The sequence below is a fragment of the Scyliorhinus torazame genome, chromosome 4 (genome assembly GCF_047496885.1).
Source record: "Scyliorhinus torazame isolate Kashiwa2021f chromosome 4, sScyTor2.1, whole genome shotgun sequence".
In the NCBI taxonomy this organism is placed as follows: Eukaryota; Metazoa; Chordata; class Chondrichthyes; order Carcharhiniformes; family Scyliorhinidae; genus Scyliorhinus; species Scyliorhinus torazame.
The window spans coordinates 332,619,435-332,643,144 of NC_092710.1; the positions used below are offsets into that span (position 1 = coordinate 332,619,435).

A 23,710-nucleotide genomic window follows, 5' to 3' on the forward strand; every position below is an offset into this window, starting at 1 on the left:
TTGGTATGCCATGAGGTGACTGATGGCAGATGTGTGGGGTCATGGCTGGAAGGAAGAACTCCAGGAATACCCAGCCAAAGTTGATCATGAGCTACTTCTTGACTCCTTAAAGCAAACTCATCCCACACTTGACTTGAGAGTGCTTGATGTTGAGAGAAAGCATTTGAGAAAGTGTTCAGTTTCCAGAACTTAACATTCTTTTTCCTCTTTCCTGCTCCCCATCAACAGAAAATAGCTTCTACAAAAATTACCAATGGCAGTCTTTGGTTGTCAAACTCCATCTATCTCGTAACGTGCACGTTTGTATCCCAGAGTCTTCCAGCTGTCTGTATCGACGGCCAGTGAACATTTTTACGATTCTTTCATTATGGAGAATACACATATTACATGATTAGTGCTGGATGGTTGAATATAGCTCAGAAAACTAGTCACTATGGAGATCAATGAACATCAAATGAAAGGCCTCTCCCAAGTTAGACATCAACTGAACCAGTCAGTTTTAAATCTACCTTTTTCTGCTTCTAGTTGTATCCTGATTGACTTTGGAGGACTACAGATTTACCCAATCAATACTTCATATGCCTTCATAAAAAGGTAGCAATGAACCACTGATATTCTCTCAACTGACATTTCTATTATATCCCATTTACCTTTTTTCTCTTTTCCCTTTTATTGTAACATGATTCAAATTGAACAACTTCTGTCAGGTGTTCTATCCAGGGTTGAGGGGAATGAAGAGGAGGTGGTATTGGCAGCAACACGCATTGGGTTAATTTAAAATGGCACTAACAAAGTCAGAAGAAATGAACCAATTGCTTGTAAAAAATGTTGTCGTGGAGTTACACGGATTCAGGGTGGTGCAGCGCTGCTGCCTCGCGGCACAGGTCCCAGGTTCGATCCGGCCCCGGGTTACTGAAATGAAATGAAAATCGCTTATTGTCACGCGTAGGCTTCAATGAAGTTACTGTGAAAAGCCCCTAGTCGCCACATTCCGGCGCCTGTTCGGGGAGGCTGGTACGGGAATTGAACCATGCTGCTGGCCTGCTTTGGTCTGCTTTAAAATCCAGCGATTTAGCCCAGTGAGCTAAACCAGCCCCTGTCCGTGTGGAGTTTGCACATTCTCCCCGTATCTGCGTGGGTCTCGTCCCCACAACCCAAAGATGTGCAGGGTAGTATTGGCCATGCTAAATTACCCCTCTAATGGAAACTTTTTAAAAATAATTTTTAAAAATCCGTAACCCATAATGCTTCACAACTCAGGACCAGGAAATAGATTTTTGTTTGAAGTCCCAAATAGATTAATTCTGTAATGGCACTAAACATTAACAAACCTGTTAAACCTGAGCCATAAGACAGCAATGAAAGGGTAATGTACCTCGATAACCCTTCAAAAAAGAGTATTTAAAGGAAATTAGCAAAACAAAGTTTTCTTTTCTTTATATTGGCTATTGAGGATTCAAGTTTATGTAAATAGGCTATTTGACATTCATTCCTCTTGTGTTAAAACAAAACCGAACAGTACCACAGTGGCTAGTCTTTACAGTGTAGTTCTAAAGCTCAGGCAGATTTCTAGATCTCACTAGCTCCAGTATCCACCAAATAGATTTGTTTGTTATCTTCAACATTGTCCGGAAGGGGAGTGCTGTCGTCTTCCTCTGTTAGCCGATTGCTATCCCCCATTGCACCATATGATGGCTGATTGTGGAAATCAAGTTGGCTGTTTTCAGTTTTGGGGACACGTAGAACTCTTGGGATGTAGGCCTGTAAATGTCAAAAATCAGAACATCAGCTGGTTAAAAGTGATGTGTGTTGCCATCCCCCATGTGGCAGACTGATCAGCAAGCCAATACGATTCAGTCCTTGCCCGACTGCTCTAGAAGCAGACTTACTTCATCCTTCTCTGGGGGACAGAAACATAGAAAATAGAAGCAGGAGTAGGTCATTCAGCCTTCGAGCTTGCTCCGTTATTCATTATGATCATGGCTGATCGTCCAACTGATCCCCCCCCCCCCCCCAATGATTGTATGTTTTCAAAAAAAGAGTTAGATATAGCTCTTGGGGGTAAAGGGATCAAAGGATATGGTGGCCTTGTATTATTTAGCACCACATAGCATTCACCATCGAAGTTAAGAGGGAACAGCCTCGTAACTTCAAATCATTCACACAACTCCACAAAGGCCATAAGACAAAGGAGCAAGAATACACTCATCGATTCTGCTCCGCTATTCAATGAGAACATGACTGACCTGTTGTGATAATCCTCAACTCCACTTCCCCGTCCCCATAACCCTTGATTTCCTTTACTGATTAAAAATCTGTCTGTCTCAGCCTTCAACAAAGTTAATGACCCAGCCTCTGCAGCTCTCTGTGGTGAAGAATTCCACAGATTCACTAGCCTCAGAGAAGAAATTCCTCCTTGTCGCTGTCTTAAATGAGTGACCCCCTTACTCTGAGATTATGCCCTCTGGTTCTTGACACTCCCACAATGGGAAACCACCTCCTGGCATCTACCCTTGTCAAGCCCCCTGAGAATCCTATGTGACTCAATACATAGAAGATAGGAGCAGGAGGGGGCCTTTTTGGCCCTTCGAGCCTGCTCCGCCATTCATCACGATCATGGCTGATCATCCAACTCAATAGCCTAATCCTGCTTTCTGCCCTTTGATAACCATAACCTTTGATCCCATTCGCCCCAAGTGCTATATCCAGCCGCCTCTTGAATATATTCAATGTTTTAGCATCAACTACTTCCTGTGGCAATAAATTCCACAGGCTCACCACGCTTTGGGTGAAGAAATGGGCAGCATGGTAGCACAGTGGTTAGCACTGTTGCTTCACAGCTCCAGGGTCCCAGGTTCGATTCCCGGCTTAGGTCTCTGGGTGTGTGGAGTCTGTACGTTCTTCCTGTGTCTGCGTGGGTTTCCTCCGGGTGCTCCGGTTTCCTCACACAAGTCCCGAAAGACGTGGATTCTGGGGCTATGTCCCAACGCTGGTGAGGGAACGGTGGCGTTTGAGCCTGAACAACTGGCGCGAAACGGCCACCGATTCCCCGTTTTGCTGGGGACTGGTATGCCAGCAGTGTAGAGCAGCCGGCTCTAGCTGCCGATACGCCCCGGAGAAGTGCCGGGTCCGTAGCCGCGCACGGCGGTGGCCGCACCGTGCTACAGGGCGGCCACGGCCCGCAGACCCAGCTCGCAACATAGAACCACCCTTTGGCCAGCTCGTGCGCCGCGGACCACCCCCCACAGTGCCCCCAGCCCCGAATAATGTGTGTGTGTGTATGTCCCCCGGCCTGCGGATCAGCCCTCCCCCGACTAGCGGTGCTGGGGTGAGGCCGCAGCTGCCACGCTGAGTTTCCAACGGATGCGACCATGAGCGACCCACGCCGTCGGGAACTCGGCCGGTCGGGGGCGGAGCATCAGGGGCGGGCCTCGAGCAATGTCCTCTGTGAGTCCGCCGCTCTGGAGGGGGCGGGGTATCGGGAAAGCTGCGCCCGTATTGGGCATTAATTTGGATTCTCAGGCCGAACGCGATTTCAGCATCGGTGACCAGAGAATCCGGTGCTGTTAGGTGAATTGGATGTTTTGAATTCTCCCTCTGTGACCCAAACAGGTGCCAGAATGTGGCGACTAGGGCCTTTTCACAGTAACCTCATTGCAGTATTAATGTAAGACTACTTGTGACAATAAAGATTATTATAAACCTGTCTGAAATGGTTTACCCTGAATCCTCAGACTGTGACCCCTGGTTCTGGACCCACCCACCATCGGGAACATCTTCCCTGCAGCTACCCTGTCCAGTCCTGATGGAATTTTATAAATCTCGATCCAGAGTCCTTACCCACCTAAGAAATATGAGGGCCAACATAGTCTTCCTCCAAGAGACACACCTGAGAGAGCAGGACCGACTGCGGGTAGAAAGGGCTGGGTGGGACAAACCTACCATTCCTGCTATGGGACAAGGGCCGGGGGGGTGGTGATGCTGATCAGCAAGAGGATGATGTTTAGGGTGACAAAGACTGTTACGGACCCAGGGGGAGGTTACGTCATGGTCTGCGGGGCCCTGGATGGGGCACCGGTAGTGCTAGTTAACGTGTATGCCCAACTGGGACGACATGAGATTCATCAAGAAGACCATGGCAGAAATCCCTGACATAGCGACGCATAGACTAATCATGGGGGGGGGGGACTTCAACTGTGTACAGGATCCAAAGACAGACAGATCAAACCCCAAAACGGGGAAAACCTCAAGCATGGCAAGGGAACTCAGTCACTTTATAGAGCAGATGGGAGCGGTGGACCCCTGGAGGTTCGCCACCCGGGGGAGAAGTAATTCTCCTTCTTCTCCCCAGTACACAACGTATATACCAGAATTGACTTCTGGTGGGGAAAACGGTGCTTCCGGGGATAGACAAGGTGGAATACTCTGCAATTGTGATATCAGACCACGCTCCACACTACATGGACCTGAGGCTGGAGACGGGCAGGGCCCAACGCCCCACATGGAGGTTGGACGTAGCCCTACTAGCTGACAAGGCCTTCAACGAAAGGATATCGCAGGCCATAGCAGAGTACACGGAAAACAACCAGAACGGGGAGGTCTCACCCCCCGTTCTGGGAAGCGCTAAAGACCGTACTAAGAGGGGAAATCATCGCTTTCAAAGTGCGAAGAGATAGGGAGGAAAGGGTGGCTAGGCAGCAGCTGGTCGACTCCATACTGGAGGTAGACCGTAAATACTTCGAGGCCCCGACCGTAGAGCTCCTGGCAGAGAGGAAAGAGCTACAAAGGAACTTTGATCTGCTCTCCACCAGGAAAGCAGTGCACCAACTCCGCCAGGCACGTGGGACCCTATACAAGCACGGTGACAAAGCCAGCCGCCTGTTGAAAATGAAATGAAATGAAAATGAAATGAAATGAAATGAACTGGTTGGCACACCAGTTGAGAAAGCAGGCAGCCACCAGAGAAATTGCACAAATCAGGGATACCAGAGGCACATTAGAAACAGAACCAGAAAAGATCCACAAAACCTTCAAGGCCTTCTACCAAGGGCTGTACACCTCAGAGCCCCCAATGGGGGAGTCTGGGATGAAACGGTTCCTTGATGGACTGGCCATTCAGGTCGTGGGGGAGGGCAGAAAACGGGGCTTGGAAGCACCGCTAGCACTGGGAGAGATCATGGACAGCATTAGCTCCATGCAGGCGGGGAAGGCGCCAGGACCAGACGGGTTCCCGGCGGACTTCTACAAAAGATTTGCGACAGCACTGGCCCGCACCTGCGGGAGATGTTCACAGACTCGCTAGCTAGGGGCACACTGCCACCCACGCTAGCACAGGCCTCAATCTCGCTGATACCTAAGAAAGACAAAGACCCAACGGAATGTGGGTCATACAGACCCATCACACTGCTGATCGCAGACGCCAAAATACTGGCCATAATCCTAACCAAAAAGCTAGAAGACTGTGTACCTGAGGTGGTCGCAGAGGACCAGACGGGCTTCGTCAAATGTAGACAGCTTACCTTGAACATCAGGCGCCTGCTAAACATGATAATGACTCCCTCCGGGGAGAGCACACCAGAGGTGATCGTCTCCCTAGACGCAGAAAAGGCCTTCGACAGAGTCGAATGGAAATACCTCATAGAGGTACTGGAGCGGTTCGGGCTTGGAACAGAGTTCACCTCCTGGGTAAAACTCCTATACAACGCTCCCATGGCGAGCGTATGGACCAACAATACCAACTTCCGATACTTCCAGCTGCATAGGGGCACCAGACAAGGATGCCCACTGTCCCCGCTGCTGTTCGCTCTAGCGATCGAACCACTAGCAATCACGCTCCGAGCAGCAAAAAGCTGGAGGGGGGTCCGAAGGGGCGGCAGAGAGCACAGAGTCTCACTCTATGCAGATGACCTGCTCCTCTACATTTTGGACCCACAAAGCAGCATGGACGGAACCATCGCGCTCCTGAAAGAGTTTGGCGCCTTCTCGGGCTACAAATTCAACATGAGCAAAAGTGAGATCTTCCCATTACCCACACAAGTAGGGGGGGCAGCACTAATGGGACTGCCGTTTAAACAAGCCCGACACAAATTCCGCTACCTGGGGATCCAAATAGCCCATGACTGGAAAGGGATCCACAAATGGAACCTCACCAGTCTGACGGAGGAAGTAAAAAAGGACCTGCAAAGATGGAACACACCCCCACTCTCCCTCGCGAGGAGAGTCCAGACGATCAAAATGAACGTACTGCCCAGGTACCTCTTCCTACATAGATCCATTCCGATCTACATCCCCAAGGTCTTTTTCAAAGCGCTGGACAAACTAATCATGGCTTTCGTACGGGGGGGGGGATTCTACCACTGGGCGGCGACGGCCGAGCGAATAAGGGGATGGATCAAGGAGCCAGAAGCCGAATGGGTGCGCACGGAAGAGGCCTCCTGCAAGGGGACCTCCCTCCGGGCCCTCGCCATGGCGGCACTCCCATCCCCACCCAAAAAACACTCCAGCAGCCCAGTGGCGATAGCCACACTCCAGTCCTGGAACCAACTACGGTAGCAATTTGGCCTGACCAAAATGTTGGACAAAGCTCCCATCTGCAATAACCACAGGTTCACACCAGCACTGACTGATGCCACCTTCAAAAGGTGGGGACAGGACAGAAGGACACTGACAGTCAGGGACCTATACACCGACGGCAGGATGGCAACACTGGGCGAACTGACAGCGAAATTCCAGCTAGCCAGGGGGAACGAGCTAAGGTCACTACAGCTCAAAAACTTCCTACGAAAAGAGACAAGGACGTACCTACAACCGCCACGACGGACACGACTGGAAGAACTACTGGACGCAAGCATACTAGACAAAGGAAACTGTAGTGACATGTATGACCGACTGATAGAAAGGGCCGACACCGTACTGGATGCAATAAGAATGAAGTGGGAGAAGGACCTGGGGATTGAGATAGAGTGGGGACTCTGGAGCGAAGCACTGCATAGGGTCAACTCCACCTCCACCTGCGCAAGGCTCAGCCTGACGCAGCTAAAAGTGATACATAGAGCCCACTTAACAAGAACCCGTATGAGTAGGTTCTTCCCGGAGGTGGAGGATAGATGTGAACGGTGCCAAGGAGGCCTGGCCAACCACGCCCACATGTTCTGGTCTTGCCCCAGACTTGTTGGGTACTGGACAGCCTTCTTCGAGGCAATGTCCAAAGTGGTGGGGGGTGAGGGTGGAGCCATGCCCGAAAGTGGCTGTTTTCGGGGTTTCAGACCAGCCAGATCTATTCCTGGGGAGGAGGGCGGATGCCCTTGCCTTTGCCTCCCTGATCGCCCGCCGTAGAATCCTGTTCGGCTGGCGGTCAGCAGCACCACCCAAAGCTGTAGACTGACTGTCCGACCTCTCGGAATCTCTCCAAATGGAGAAAATCAAATTCGCCATCCGAGGGTCAGACGACGGCTTCCACAGAACGTGGGAGACATTCACCCAATTGTTCCGGGACCTGTTTGTGGCCAGCGAACAAGCAGAATAGCCAGGTAGCCAAGAAACAGAGGAGAGTAGCCAAAGATTGAGAGGGAGAGATAGACCGGGAGAGGTGGGGGGGGGGGGGGGGGGGGAGGGGAAAGACAGCTAAACGAAAGAAAGGCGAACCACAGGATGGGGGGGGAGGGGGAGGGGGGGGGGGAGACAAGACAGGGAACAAGCGAGGAGAACCAGGGAGGTGGGGGGGAGGCAGGGAAATAAGAGCTGGAAGGAAGGTACGGGATACAATAACGAACTTGGCATCTCCAGGAGCAGGGAACGTGGAGAGAAAAAAGACGAAAGACGGGAGGAACGGCAGAAGCGGAGGTGAGCGTGAGACGGCAGCGAGATCCGTCCGGGAGAAGCAAGCGACAACACCAACACCAAACCCATTGGAGTATTGCCCACTGTAATTGTTTCTCCGGCACCCAAATGTATATTTACCTCCCCAGTCTCCACCCCACCCTCCCCCTCACAAACCGTCGTCTCCTATGTGTTGTAAATAATTTGCCAGTTGTACAGAGTTGCTGCTGTTGAGCTGCTGCACAATACCCTACCAGTTATTGTATTTTATTTGTTACTGTATTTTTTTATTATTTATTATTTTATTTTCTTTGGTATGTTTGGGTGTGCCCTTCTCTTCTATATATGTGTGTATAGGATATATATATATATATATATTATATGTTTCTTATCCTGTATACATAATGGTAAATATACTTTGTTCAAAAACCCAATAAAAAACATTTATATAAAAAAAGAATTTTATAAATCTCTGAGATCCCCCCTCATTCTTCTGAACTCCAGCGAGAACAATCCTAACTTAATCAATCTCTCCTCATATGGCAGTCCCGCCATCCCTGGAATCAGTCTGGTAAAACATTGGTGCACTCCCTCGAGAGCAAGAACATCCTTCCTCAGAGAAGGAGATCAAAACTGCACACAATACTCCAGGTGTGGCCTCACCAAGGCTCTGTATAATTGCAGCAACACATCCCTGCTTCTATACTCGAAACCTCTCGCAATGACGGTCAACATACCATTTGCCTTCTTTACCGCCTGCTGCACCTGCATGCTTACCTTCAGCGACTGGTGCACAAGGACACCCAGGTCCTGCTGCACACTCCCCTCTCCCAATTTACAACAGTTCTGGTAGTAATCTGCCTTCCTCTTTTTGCTTCCAAAGTGAATAACCTCACACTTATCCAAATTACACTGCATCTGCCATTGGTTTGCCCACTCGTCCAACCTGTCCAGATATTGCTGGAGAATCTATGCATCCTCGTCACAGTTCACCCTCCCACCCAACTTGGTATCATCTGCAAACTTTGTGATGTTATATTTTGTTCCCTCATCCAAATCATTGATATATATTGTGAATAGCTGGAGTCCCAGCACCGAACAGGCGCCGGAATGTGGTACCCCACTAGTTACTGCCTGCCAATTTGAAAAGGACCTATTGATCCCTACTCTTTGTTTCCTCTCTGCCAACCAGTTTTCTATCCACTTCAATACACTTCCCCCAATCGCATGAGCTTTAATCTTGCACAAAGCCGCCTCATTCTTCTAAATGCCGATTCAGTACAGGCCCAACCTAGTGAACCTTCTCTGGACTGCATCCAATGCAAGTATATCTTTCCTTCGATAAGGGGAACATAACTGTTCACGATATTCCAGGTATAGTTCTTTGTATAGTTTTAGCAAGACTTCCCTATTTTTAGACTCCATTCTATTTGCCTTCCCTATGACCTGCTGAACTTGCATTCTAGCTTTTTGGGATTTATGCATGGGACCCACCCCCCAAATCCCTAAGCTGCAGCTCTCTGCTGTCTTTTTCTATTAAAATAATATTCAGCTCCTTTATTCTTCCTACCAAAGTGCATACCTTCACATTTTCCGACATTATTTTCCATCTGCCAAGTTTTTGCCCACTCACTGTCTATATCCCTCTGTAGACTCTGTGTCATCCTCACCGTTTGCCTTCCCACCTATTTTTGTGTCATCCACAGATTTGGCAATACTACATTCAATTCCTTTGTCCAAGTCATTAATATATATTGTGAATAATTGTGGCCCCACCACTGAACCCTGTGGCATTCCACCAGTTACAGGTTGCCATCTTATCCCAACTCTGAGTTCATCAGCTAGCCAATCCACTTTCCATACTAATAAACTACCCCCAATACCATGGTCTTTATCTTATTAAGTAGTCTTTTGTGCGATACTTTATCGAACGCTTTTTGGTAATCCACGTATATTACATCCAGGTTCCTCTTTACCGTCACATCATTTCAAAGTGTGATGCCCAGAAGTGTGACGCAATCCTCCCGTTGAGGTCAAACCAGTGTTTTATACGGGTTTTTGTACTCCATCCCAAAAATTAAGCCCAGGATTTTCACAGTAACTTCATTGCAGTGCTAAAGTAAGCCTACTTAATAATAATAATCGCTTATTGTCACAAGTAGGCTTCAATGAAGTTACTGTGAAAAGCCCCCAGTCGCCACATTCCGGTGCCTGTTCGGGGAGGCTGGTACGGGAATTGAACCCTCTCTCAACCTGTCCTGCCACCTCAATGATTTATGCACATGTGCACCCAGGCCCCTCTGCTCCTGCACCCTCCTCAGAATTGTACCCTTTATTTCATATTGTCTGCCAAGATTAATTACTTCACACTTCTCTATTTCATACCAACCTCGGGTGACTGTGTGGATGGGTTTCCTCCGGGTGCTCCGGTTTCCTCCCACAGTACAAAGATGTGTAGATTAGGTGGATTGGCCATGCTGCCCCTTAAGATAGGGTTGCATGGAGGAGGATTGGGCCTAGGTGGGTGGACTTTTGAAGGGTCAGCACAGACTCAATGGGATGAATGGCCTCCTTCTGCACTGTAGTGATTCTATTCTATTCTATGAATACTTGTCTGCCCATTGCAGCAACCTGTTTGGCTTGTTCTAACTATCCTCCTCGTGGGTCACAATGCTTCCAAATTGTATATTGTCTACAAGTTTTGAAATTGTGCATTGTACAACAGGGTTCAGATCATTCAACATCTAGGAAAGCAAGGGTTCTAACACCAACCCCTAGGGAACTCCACTACAAACCTTCCAAACCACTCAGCGAATTTCACATCCATGTTGCTCCCATCCCTTTTATTCCTTGAGCTGTAATTTTGCGCTCAACTCTGTTTGTGCAACACTTTCATCTATGGAACCTGCTCCATCCCCCACTGATTCCACCGGGTCTATTGTCAAAGTTGTGCCCAGGAACACTTCCTTTCATTCATTCATGGGATGAGGGCGTCACTAATTGTCTTTGAACTGAGTGACTTGCTAGGCCATTTCAGAAGGCATTTGAGAGTCAACCACATTGCTGTGAGTTTGGAGTATACATGTCGGCCAGACCAGGTAAAGATGGCAGATTTCCTTCCCTGGTGAACCAAATTGATTTTTATGTCAATTGACAATGGTTCCACGCTCACCTTTTATTGCCAGAGTTTTATTGAATTTTAATTTCACTGCTGGGATTGCAACCCTGGACCGTGGAGCAATACCTGGTGTTTCTGGATTACTAGTCCAATGAAAGGACCACAACACCACCGTCTCCCCTAATGTTAGATAGATTTTATCCATCTACCAAGATCATAGTCATAGATCTTTGCAACATCATGTCTGCAGAAGACATCAAGCACCTATCTATTCTACTCCCATTTCCATAGCCTTGTTATGCTGTGGTCTTTCAAGTACTCATCTAAATGTCGTGAGGGTTCCCACCTCTACCACCCTTTCAGGCACAGAGTTCCAGCTTCACACCACACTCTGGGTGAAAAGCTTTTTCCTCAATTCCCCTCTCATCTCTCAGAATTTAAGTTAGTTATGGAATGGGACAAGGATAGATTGGAAATTACGGTTCTTAATTGGGGGAGGGCCAATATTAATAAAATAAGACCGGAATTAACGGGGAGCAGCTACTCTTGGGGAAACCTGCATCAGAGCAGAGCAATAGGATTAATTCAAAAAGGAAACAGAGTACAGGGCCAACATCATAGAATTTACAGTGCAGAAGGAGGCCATTCGGCCCATCGAGTCTGCACCGGCTCTTGGAAAGAGCACCCTACCCAAGGTCAACACCTCCACCCTATCCCCATAACCCAGTAACTCCACCCAACACTAAGGGCAATTTTGGACACTAAGGGCAATTTATCATGGCCAATCCACCTAACCTGCACATCTTTGGACTTTGGGAGGAAACCGGAGCACCCGGAGGAAACCAACGCACACACGAGGAGGATGTGCAGACTCCGCACAGACCGTGACCCATGCTGGAATCGAACCTGGGACCCTGGAGCTGTGAAGCAATTGTGCTATCCACAATGCTACCATGCTGCCCATGTTCCCATGACAGTGAATGGTGGGAGCAATAAGTCCAGAGGCTGGTTTAGCACACTGGGCTAAGTAGCTGGCTTGTAAGGCAGAACAAGGTCAGCAGCACGGGTTCAATTCCCGTACCGGCCTCCCCGAACAGGCGCCGGAATGTGGCGACTAGGGGCTTTTCACAGTAACTTCATTGAAGCCTACTTGTGACAATAAGCGATTATATCATTATTATTAGAGAACCTGGATGTCAGGAGATAGCCACGGTTGGATAAGGAATAAAGGAGGCTTATGGCCGATACCAAGGGCTAAAACAACAAAAGCCCTCGAGGAATATGGAAAGTGCAGGGGGTTTCTTAAAGAAATTAGGAAAGCAAAGAGGGATCATGAAAAAGCACTGGTGGGTAAAATAAAGATGAATCCAAAGTTGTTTTATAAGTATATTAAGAGCAGGAGGTAGACCAGGGTAAAGGGAGGGCCCATTAGGGACCACGTTGACAATTTGTGGAACCAGAAGATACAGGTGAGGTTTTAAATGAGTACTTTTGCATCTGTGTTCACTAGAAATCAGGGAGGCGCATTGTGATTTATGATCGACTTAACATCAAGAAGGTTGGGCGGCATGGTGATGCACTGGTGATGCGGTGGTTAGCACTGCTGCCTCACAGCGCCGAGGACCCGGGTTTGATCCCGGCCCAGGTCATTGTCCGTGTGGAGTTGCACATTCTCCCCGTGTCTGCGTAGGTCTCACTTGCACAACCCAAAAAGATATGCAGGGTCGATGGATTGCCCACGCTAAATTGTCCCTTAATTGGGGGGGAAAAAAAGTTGTACTCCATGTATGGGAAAAAAATTGAGAGGGAGAGATATTACGGTTTTAATGGTCCTAAAAGTGGCAAAGTCCCCGGAGCCAGATGTGATGTATCACAGGTTGCTTGCTGTGGGAGGCAAGAGAGGAAGATTGCTACAGTTCTGACACATTTTCAAATCTTTGGCCACAGGGGAGGTGCCAGAGGACTGGAACACAGCTAATGTGGTGCCATTATTCTAGAAGGGAAGTAGGGACGAACCAGGAAATTCCTGCTAGTGAGTCCAACTTCAGTGGTAGGGAAACTACTGGAAAAAATATTGAGAGACAGAATTAATCTCCACTTGGAGAGGCAAAGATTAATCCAGGATAGCCAGCATGGTTTTGTCAAAGGGAGATTCCCGTACCAGCCTCCCCGAACAGGCGCCGGAATGTAGCGACTAGCGGCTTTTCACAGGAACTTCATTTGAAGCCTACTTGTGACAATAAGCGATTTTCATTTTCATCTTCATGGGCTGGATTCTCCGTTCCAAAATCGCGATCGGCGCGGAGGAGAATGGGCGCTTATGCCGAAATCTGGTCCGACGCCGCTCCCGCGATTCTGCGGTCCCCGGAGAATTGCTCGGGAGTCTCTCCACGCACGCGAACTACACGGCATGGGTAGAGGGCCATTGACATTGCGATTCTCCGAGGAAAACTGGCCGAGTTCCCGACAACGTGGTTCTAACTGCATATTGGCCACCGGGAATGACTGGTGGCGGCTGTGGACAGAGTCCACATTTTTGCTGCCGCTCTGTGGTCTGAGTCCGCCATGTCCTACAGGGTGGCCGCCGCCATGTGCATGCGCGGACTCCCGGCTGAAAGTGTGGGGCCAGGTATCCGCAGCCAGAGCTGCGAGAACTAGTCCGGGGCCCTGCCAGCCCTCTGCAGTTAGGAGAATCCTTAAGAAAGTCCTGAGTTGTGGGCAGCACGGTGGCGCAATGAGTAGAACTGCAGTCTCACGGCGCCGAGGTCCCAGGTTCGATCCCGGCTCTGGGTCACTGTCCGTGTGGAGTTTGTACATTCTCCCCGTGTTTGCGTGGGTTTCGCCCCCACAACCCAAAAGATGTGCAGGTTAGATGGATTGGCCACGCTAAATTGTCCTTTAATTGGAAAATTGAATTGGGTACTCTAAAAAATATTTTAAAGTCTTAAGTGATTCGCCAGCATTTTTACACTGGCGCGGGGCATAGCCCCATTATTGGAGAATCCCGCCCCATGTCTTTCAAATTTGAATTCTTTGAGGAGTTGACTAGATGTGTAGATGAGGGTAGTGCGGTTGATGTAGTCCACATGGACTTTAGCAAGACTTGACAAGGACCCACATGGGAGGCTGATGAAGAAGGCAAGTGCCCATGAGATCCAGAGCAATTTGGCAAACTGGATCCAAAACTGACTTAGTGGTAGGAGGCAGAGGTTTATGGTTAAAAGCAAATTGCTGCGGATGCTGGAATCTGAAACCAAAGAGAAAATGCTGGAAAATCTCAGCAGGTCTGGCAGCATCTGTAGGCAGAGAAACGAGCTCACATTTCGAGTCCAATGATTCTTTGCTCTTTTCTCTCCCTACAGATGCTGCCAGACCTGCTGAGATTTTCCAGCATTTTCTCCGAGGTTTATGGTTGTTTTTGTGACTGTAAGCCTATGTCGCAGTGTTCCACAACGATCGGTGCTGGGTCCCTTGTTGTTTGGAGTATATATTTAATGATTTGGATGTGAATGGAGGAGGTATGATAAGTAAATTCAGATGACACAAAAATTGGTGGCGTAATAGTGAGGAGCAAACCCTTGGATTATAGGATGATTTAGTTGGGCCGAAGAGTGGCAAATGGAATTTAACCATGAAAAGTGTGAGGTAATGCATTTTGGAATGACGAACAAGGCAAGGGAATATACAATGAATGGTCTGACCCTAGGAAGTACAGAAGATCAATAGGACCTTGGTGTGCAGGTTGGGAATAGAGGGATACGGACCCAGGAAGTGTAGAAGATTTTAGTTTAGACGGGCAGCTTGGTCGGCACGGGCTTGGAGGGCCGAAGGGCCTGTTCCTGTGCTGTACTGTTCTTTGTTCTTTGTTCACAGATCTCTGAAGACAGCGGGACAGGTAGATAAGATGGTTAAGAAGGCCTACGGGATTCTTGCCTTTATTAACTGAGGCATTGGATATAAGAGCAGGGAGGTTATGCTGTGCTGTCTAAAACACTGGTTAGGTCCCAGCTGGAGTACTGTGTACAGTTCTGGTCACCACATTATAGGAAGGAAGTGATTGCACTGGAGAGGTTGCAGCGGAGATTCACCAGGGTGTTGGCTGGGCTGGGTCATTTCAGCTCTCGAGAGAAAGAGACTGGATAGGCTGGGGTTGTTTTCCCTGGAACAGAGAAGGCGGAGAGGTGACCTGATTGAGGTGTATAAAATTAAGAGGGACATTGGGTGGAAAGGAAGGTACTATTCCCCTTAATGGAGGGCTCAGTAACCAGAGGGTATAGATTTAAGGCAGTGGGCAGGAGGCTTAGAGGAGATGTCAGGAAAATGTTTTTTACCCAGAGGGTGGTGGGAATCTGGAACTCGCTGCCTGAAAGAGTGGTAGAGGTGGGAACCCTCAACTTTTAAGAGGTATTTAAATGAGCACATGAAATGCCATAGCGTACAAAGCTGCGGGCCAAATGCTGGGGAAAATGGAATTAGAATAGTTAGATGCTCGAAAGGGCCTCTTTCCGTGCTGTAAAACACTCTGACTCTAAATCTCCTGCCCCTGACCTTAAATCTATGCCCCTCTGACAGCACGGCGCCGAGGGCCCAGGTTCCATCCCGGCTCTGGGTCTCCGTCTGTGTGGAGTTTGCACATTCTCCCCGTGTTTGTGTGGGTTTCCTCCCACACTTCAAAATATGTGCAGGCCAGGTGGACGCTAAAAAGCCTCTTAATTGGAAAAAAATGAATTGGGTACTCTACATTTTTTTTTAAATCTATGCCCCTGTGGTTATTGGCCAGGGGGAAAGTTTCAAATATTATATCTTCCCCTCCTCAACCTTGCCCCTAATTATTACAAAAAAAACCTTGGGTTACAGGACACTTATCTCTACATATCCACACTTGTCTTTATTAAAACCAATCACGGTCACTGTGTTACTTACATTTGATTGCCAGGGAGAGGCTGTCATTTCTGCTTCAGTTGTTTTGGTCGGCGCTTTCAAACCCTGAAAATAATGGACACTAATCAGTCATTGTCCACTAGTTAAACTAGTGCCATCTTGTACAGACAGCTATATAGTCTTGGTAAATAGGTATGACTGCACTTGGTAAATAGGTATGACTGTACTTGGTAAATAGGTATGACTGCACTTGGTAAATAGGTATGACTGCACTTGGTAAATAGGTATGACTGTACTTGGTAAATAGGTATGACTGCACTTGGTAAATAGGTATGACTGTACTTGGTAAATAGGTATGACTGTACTTGACCTGGACCAATCCAACACCACAAGGATCCTGCAACACTAATGTGAAAAGGGCAACGAGTGCCTACCTGAATAAATCTGCACTCTGACTACAGTGCCCTGCTATCTCCAAGTGCTTCAGTGTCACCAGTGCAAAGTGCAGTGCACGTGCCTCCTACGGGTGCATAAATGTTCCATGCCAAATTGGTGGGACATCAAATGGGAGACGACATCTCGCCTCTATTCTGGCAACAGGCAGCATGATGCACCAGCCCGCCCACTGCTACAACCCCGCACGGTGTCATGGGGGGGTGATGGTGGGATGTGCATTGTCGTCCACATCCAATGTTCAAGGAGCATCAGCCCTGCAACATTTTCTTTCCCTTGGGCCAATTGGGTCTATTGTGATATTCCATTTCCTACTTTGGTCATTCCAGCAAGTACAGTCACACAGAGCAGGCTTGGAAATTTACAATCTCGTGTGTCCAGGCAGCCAGATGGGGAAGTCTAGTAAGTTAGAGGGCAGCCCATTGAACCTGGCCTGACTCACTGGCGGAAGCAGCTTTCACCAGAGCACTAATCCAGCATAGCCAGGACCTGATGCACAGTCCGACACTGTGGGAGCTCTGCCGTCTCCTTTTGAACCCTTTCCCCGGGTCCTCTGACAATTCTGGATAATGGGATCAAGCTAAAGATTGCTATTCGTGTGTGTGTGGGGGGGGGGGGGGGGGGGGGGGGGGGGGGGTGTTTGTTGGAGATGACATTTCTTGACTTACCATGACAACAGTGAAGTATGTTAAGTAGCCAAGGCAACTGAAAATCATGCAGAGAAAAATGGTGATCACCACCACAGACAAGGTGAAGATAGATGTTGGCGCAGACAGTCCTATATGGGAGGGAGAGAGAGACATTCAGTAACAACCAACAAGAAAGTGAGGAGAAAGTCAACAGCTACAGTCTTCAAGCTCAACCAACCATCTCCAGTAACTTCATCTATCTTTCTATCAAAAGTGGAGATGCTCATTGAAGATTACAGTGTTCAGCGTCATTAATGATTCCTCATACTGTATGTGCCCATGTGCAGCAAGACCAGGACAACATGCAGACTTGGGCTGCTGACCATTTCCAACAAGAGAGATGGCAACTATCTTCCCTTGATCTCAATCTCAGAATCCCCACCATCATCCTCCTGGAGGTTACCATTGACCAGAAACATAACTGGACTTGCTGTATAAATACTGTCAGAAGCTGAGAATTCAGTAGTGAGTAACTTACCTCCTGAATCTTGCCAAAGCCTGTCCACCATCTGCGCAACACAAATTAGCCGTGTGATGGAATACACTCTTGGATGAGTGCTGTTCCAACAACATTCAAGAAGATGGACACCATCAAGGACAAAAGCAGCCCACTTAATGGTCACCCCATCCAACATCTTAAGAATTCACTCCCTCCATCATTGGCACACAGTGCCAGCAGTGTGAACCTTTACAGGTTGCACTGCAGCAAATAGGCAAGGCTCTGGCAGCACCTTCCAAACCTGTGGCCTCTCTTATCTAGAAGGATAAGGACAGCATGGAAACCCCACCACCTACAAGTTCCCCTCCAAGCAACACACCACCCTGACTTGGAAATATATTCCTTCACTGTCAGAAATCCTAACACCATTGTGGATGGACTTACACCAGATGGACTGCAGTGGTTAAAGAAGGCCCACCACCTTCTCAACAGTAATTAGGGATGAACAACAAATGTTGGCCTAGCTAATGACGCCCACATCCCACAAAATAATATTTTTAAACCCTGAAACAGGTGGCTATCATGGCTCCTCAGGACTAAAGTATTTTGGGATTAGTGAGAAAGGTAACCAAGTTTTTTTTTAAATTCTGTTGTGTATTACACACCCACAGCCCTATTGTACCATTATTCCCTGCTGGACTGGGATCGGAGCATACATTGAGGAACGAGCATTTTCGGGAAGGCCATGTGAGGATACAGCGCAATAGGCCATTGCATTGCCAGAAGAGAAGGAAAGAAAGAAACCTGCTTACCTCCTCGCAGTACAGAGAAGAACAGCAGCCAGAACAGGCAGATGATGGGTGCAGCCAGAGCCTGTTTGACTGCGTCAACGTGTGTCCTCCTGTTGAGTTTTGCAGGCAGGAAGGCATAGTACAGGTTGTACCTATCCACCATATGCCTCAGCAGCATGTAGATCAAGCCTGTGGTCCAAAGCAAAAACCATGACAAAAGCAAATGTTGGTCACAGGAGACAAAGAATGGCACAGCCTTTGGTCACCGACCCCCCTCGCCTGGCCAGCCACAAGTTTGAATTCACGCAGGAACTTGCTGTTTGCCCTTTTGCCAACTCGGGCTCTGGACACCAGCAGTTTTGCCTCCCAGTTCAACTATTCATATATTCAACTACAAGCCAGCACAGCAAACTGCAGCAAGCTCTTTAACTATCTGCACTCGTTTCAGCCGACACCCTCATATATATATATTCCCAAACACACTTTGCAGAAAGGTGCAAGTTGGAATGTGAACTCTACCTGAGCATTTATTTTCTCTTCCTACCCTGCTCCAAGTCACTGAGGGCAACCAGAGCCCTGCAACTGCAGCTCAGCTGAGGGCAGGGTTTTATCTTGGGATCTTCCTCGTTAGTAGACATTAGCACACTACTGAGTAGCGAGACGTGTTTAACGAGAACTATCAGTGAAGTGGGTTGCACACATGGCTATTAGGGAGAAGGCCCTTCCCATCTGATTAAACTTTCCATCCGAGATGGGACTGAGTGGGGAACCTGGCAGATTTCATTTCCTCCTACCTGGTCCAGGGATGTTTCTGACGAGACTCAGTTCTTGGCATTCTTGCCTCTGAGTCAGGCATGACCACATAACCCATGCTGACACTGTGCTGCAGTACCGAGGGAGTCCTGCAGTGTGGGAGGTGCTGTCATTCAAAACAATATGTTAAGCGGCGGAGGCCGTGTCTGCCCCTCAAGTGGATGTAAAGTCTTGAGGGACTATTTCAAAGAAGAGCAGGCAAGTTCTCCCTGATATCCTCAACATCATTTATCCCTCCACCAGCATCACAAGAACAGACTATCTGGTCATTTTATCTCTGGGATTCTAGAACCAGGCGACACAGTCTCGCAGTACAGAGTTGACCATTTAGGACTGAGATGACGAAAAATGTCTTCACTCAAAGGGTAGTAAACCTGTGGAATTCTCTACAACAGAAGACCGTGAAGGCCAAGCAACTAAATATGTTCAAGTGATAGATAATTTAAAAAATATTTTAATGGCTTCAAGCGGGAATGTGGCATTGAGATCGAGGAACAGCCATGATCCTATTGAATGGCAGAGCAGGTTTGAAGGGCCGAATGGCCTACTCCTTCCTAGTGTCTATGTTTCCATGTCTGTGGGACCTTGCTGTGTACATATAGGGAGACATATATCACAATACTGACTGCTCAAAAGTGGGAGAGAGTCTGCAAAAAGATTTGGACAGGTTAAATAAGTGGACAAAGATTTGGCAGATGGAGTATAATGTGGGAAAGTGTGAACTTGTCCACTTTGGCAGGAAGAACGGGAAAGCAGTATGCTATTCAAATAGAGAAAAGATTGCAAAACTTGGTGGTACAAGGGGATCGGGATGTGCTGGTGCATGAATCACAAAATGTTAGTCTGCAGGTACAGTGGCAAATCATAGAATTTACAGTGCAGAAGGAGGCATTGTAACATAAGTCTGGATTGTAAATAGCAGCATGAGTGTAGTCTAGTTAGAGACAGTTAGAGGTTCCCCTTTTACTGAATGTTAAATGGCCCCCTAGAGATTCTTAGACATGTGTTGTTTAGGGAAATTAGGTAAATGTTTTTGGACCCAGAGGACAGAGTAGAGTAGAACCTTTCCTTGGTTAAGGGTACCCGGCATCTCTGAGAACAAAGAAGACCCAGTATTGTGATCCTTCACGCTTCGCGTTGTGGATCAAGAGGACTGAGTGTAGCCATCTGACATGGCCACTTCCAACTAGGTACAGAGCAACTCGCAAAGACTGATGGGTAAAATGGACAAGCCAAGAGTCAGGCAGGTTCTGAGCCTGAAATGTATATTTGTCAGCAAAGTCCAGAAGGTATCAAAACTCTGTTCCATTAGCATGTTAATCAGGCCGATTAGCAGGTGATGGCCCATCTCCCCCAACACAAAGGACTGGTACTCCAGCAACCAGGACATAGATCGATTTACATAGAATTTACAGTGCAGAAGGAGGCCATTCGGCCCATAGAGTCTGCACTGGCTCTTGGAAAGAGCACCCTACCCAAGGTCAACACCTCCACCCTATCCCCATAACCCAGCAACCCCACCCAACACTAAGGGCAATTTTGGACACTAAGGGCAATTTATCATAGCCAATGCACCTAACCTGCACATCTTTGGACTGGGAGGAAACCGGAGCACCCGGAGGAAACCCACGCACACACGGGGAGGATGTGCAGACTCCGCACAGACAGTGACCCAAGCCGGAATCGAACCTGGGACCCTGGAGCTGTGAAGCAATTGTGCTATCCACAATGCTACCGTGCTGCCCAAATGGAATGCTGGCGTTGATCTCAAGGGGAATGGAATATGAACGTAGGGAAATTTTGCTGCAGCTGTAAAAGGCCTTGGTGAGGCGACCGCTGGAGCACTGTGTATAGTTTCAGTCTCCTTACTTGAAGGTTCACTCGACTCATTCCTGGAGGAAGGGCTTCTATGAAGGAAGGTTAACAAGTTTGGTCTGGAGCCATTGGAGTTTAGAAGAATGAGATGATCTTATTGAACCATGCGAGATCCCGAGGGGACTCAACAAGGTGGATGCTAAGAGATGTTTGCTCTTGTGGGGCAGACTAGAACTAGGAGGACACGGTTTAAAAATAAGAGGTCGTCACCCTTTTAAGATCGAGATTAGGAGAAATGTTTTCTTTCCGTAGGTCATGTGTCTGTAAAATTCTCTCCCTCTAAAAGCGGAAGCTGTGTTACTTACAAAGAAAAGTACAGCACAGGAACAGGCCCAACAGCCCTCCAAGCCTGTGCCAATCATGATGCACTACCTAAAAAAAAAACTTCTGCCCTTACTCAGCCTGTATCCCTCTATTTCCTCCCCATTCATGTACCCATCCAGATGCCTCTTAAATGTTGCTAATGTGCCTGCCTCCACCACATCCTCTGGCAGCGCGTTCCAGCCACCCAGCACTCTCTGCGTAAAAAAACTTACCCTGCACGTATCCCTTAAACTTCCCCCCTCTCACCTTGAACCTGTGCGCCTTTGTAATTAACACTTCCACCCTTGGAAAACGCCTTTGACTATCCACCCTGTCTATGCCTCTCATAATTTTGTAGAACTCTATCTGGCCTCCCCTCAGCCTCCGTCTTTCCAATGAAAGCAACCCTAGCTTATTCAAGCTCTCTTTATAGCCACCAGCCTCGAGACCATGCAACATCCTGGTGAATCTTCTTTGCACTCTCTCCCAAGCTTCCATGTCCTTCTGATAGTGCGGTGACCAGAACTGCACACAATACTCCAAGGTATACTTGCGGCCTAACCAAGGTTTTATATAGCTGCAACATGATTTCCCAACTCCTGTACTCAATGCCCCAGCTGATGAATGCATGCATGAAATATGTTTGGAAGGTGGAATTTAGGCAGAGACTATTTTCTAAATGGGAAAATGCTTAGGAAATCAGGGGCGGGATTCTCCCCTACCCAGCGGGGCGGGGGGTTCCGGCGTAATGGAATGGCGGGAACCACTCCGGCGTCGGGCCGCCCCAAAGGTGCGGAGGTCTCCGCACCTTTAGGGGCCAAGCCCTCGCCTTGAGGGGCTAGGCCCGCGCCGGAGTGGTTTCTGCCCCGCCGGCTGGCGGGAAAGGCCTTTGGCGCCACGCCACCTGGGGCCGAAAGGTGTACGCTGGGCGACGCGGGTCGGCGCATGCACGGGAGCGTCAGCGACTGCTGACGTCCTCCCCGCACATGCGCAGGGGAGGGGGTCTCTTCCGCCTCTGCCATAGTGAAGACCTTGGCGAAGGCGTAAGAAAAAGAGTGCCCCCACGGCACAGGCCCGCCGGTGGGCCCCGATCGCGGGCCAGGCCACCGTGGCGGCACCCCCCGGGGCCAGATCGCCCCACGCCTCCTTGTCCCGCCGTTCAAAAGGTGGTTTAATCCATGCTGGTGGGACAGGCATTCCAGCAGCGGGACTTCGGCCCATCGCGGGGTGGGCCCGCCGACCGGCGTGGCGCGATTCCCACCCCCGCTGAATCTCTGGTGGCGGAGACTTCGGGACACGGTGGGGGCGGGATTCACGCCAGCCCCCGGCGATTCTCTGACCCGGCGTGGGGTCGGAGAATCCCGCCCCAGAAGCACAAAGGGACTTGCGAGTCCTTGTTCGTGATTCTCTTAAGGTTAACGTGCAGGTTCAGTCGGCAGTTAGGAAGGCAAATGCAATGTTAGCATTCATGTCAAGAGGGCAAGAATACAGGACCAGGGATGTACTTCTGAGGCTCTCTAAGGCTCTGGTCAGACCCCATTTGGAGTATTGTGAGCAGTTTTGGGCCCCGTATCTAAGGAAGGATGTGCTGGCCTTGGAAAGGGTCCAGAGGTGGTTCACAAGAATGATCCCTGGAATGAAGAACTTGTCATATGAGGAATGGTTGAGGACTCTGGGTCTGTACTCGTTGGAGTTTCGAAGAATGAGGGGGGATCCTATTGAAAATTACAAGATACTGCTTGGCCTGGATAGAGTGGACGTGGAGAGGATGTTTCTACTTGTAAGAAAAACTAGAATCAGAGGATACCATCTCAGACTAAAGGGACGATCCTTTAAAACAGAGATGAGGAGGAATTTCTTCAGCCAGAGGGTGGTGAATCTGTGGAACTCTTTACCGCAGAAGGCTATGGAGGCCAAATCACTGAGTGTCTTTAAAACAGAGATAGATGGAGACCTCCGGTGATGGCGGGCGGGAGGCAGCGGCACATTGGAGGGCTCCCATTCAGGAACGGCATTTTCAGAGTTTAACACCCAGTCCCAGGGGCAACGGGGGCGGCAAAAGCAGGGGGCAGGCGCAGTGAAGGGAAATGTCAAAAATAAATGTTAAAACGGCTGTGAAAAAAGCGGCTAAAAGTCTTGTCGGGGAGTGGAAAGGTCACCATGGGAACGGTAAGGAAAGTGGAGGCTGGGGCACCGGGGGAGGCCGCATTGCCCACGGCTGAAGAAATGACCAAGGTGATGGCCGTGGAACTCGGAAGGCAGTTTACAAAACACATGGAGGCGATGAGGAAGGAGATGGAGGCGGTATTGAAAGTGCTGGTGGAGGAGGCAATTGCCCCGGTGAGGGAGGCGGTATTGAGTGCAGGGCGGAGGTGTGGGAGCAAGGTGAGGCGCTGAAGGAAGTGGAAGAGATATTATTGCAGCACAGTGGTCAACTCACCTCGATGGGGAAGGAGATGCAGAAGGTGATTGAGATCAACAAGTGCCTGCGAGCCAAAATGGACGACTTGGAAAACAGATCCAGGGGACA

At 48.9% G+C, this 23,710-nt stretch overlaps 1 protein-coding gene across 2 annotated transcripts in view; it reads right to left on the bottom strand.

Moving 5' to 3' along the window:
* Positions 1-1,411: 1,411 nt before the first annotated feature.
* The window catches only part of LOC140411147 (CSC1-like protein 2), a 187,572-nt gene continuing 165,273 nt past the window's right edge, over positions 1,412-23,710 (bottom strand). For both annotated transcript variants that reach the window (XM_072500213.1, XM_072500214.1), the window contains exons 20-23: positions 18,211-18,378; positions 16,939-17,048; positions 15,860-15,922; positions 1,412-1,761 (exon numbers count right to left, since the gene is read on the bottom strand). In XM_072500213.1, the coding sequence (XP_072356314.1) occupies positions 1,570-1,761; positions 15,860-15,922; positions 16,939-17,048; positions 18,211-18,378 (533 nt within the window). In that variant the 3' untranslated portion in view covers positions 1,412-1,569. The remainder of the gene's footprint in view (positions 1,762-15,859; positions 15,923-16,938; positions 17,049-18,210; positions 18,379-23,710) is intronic.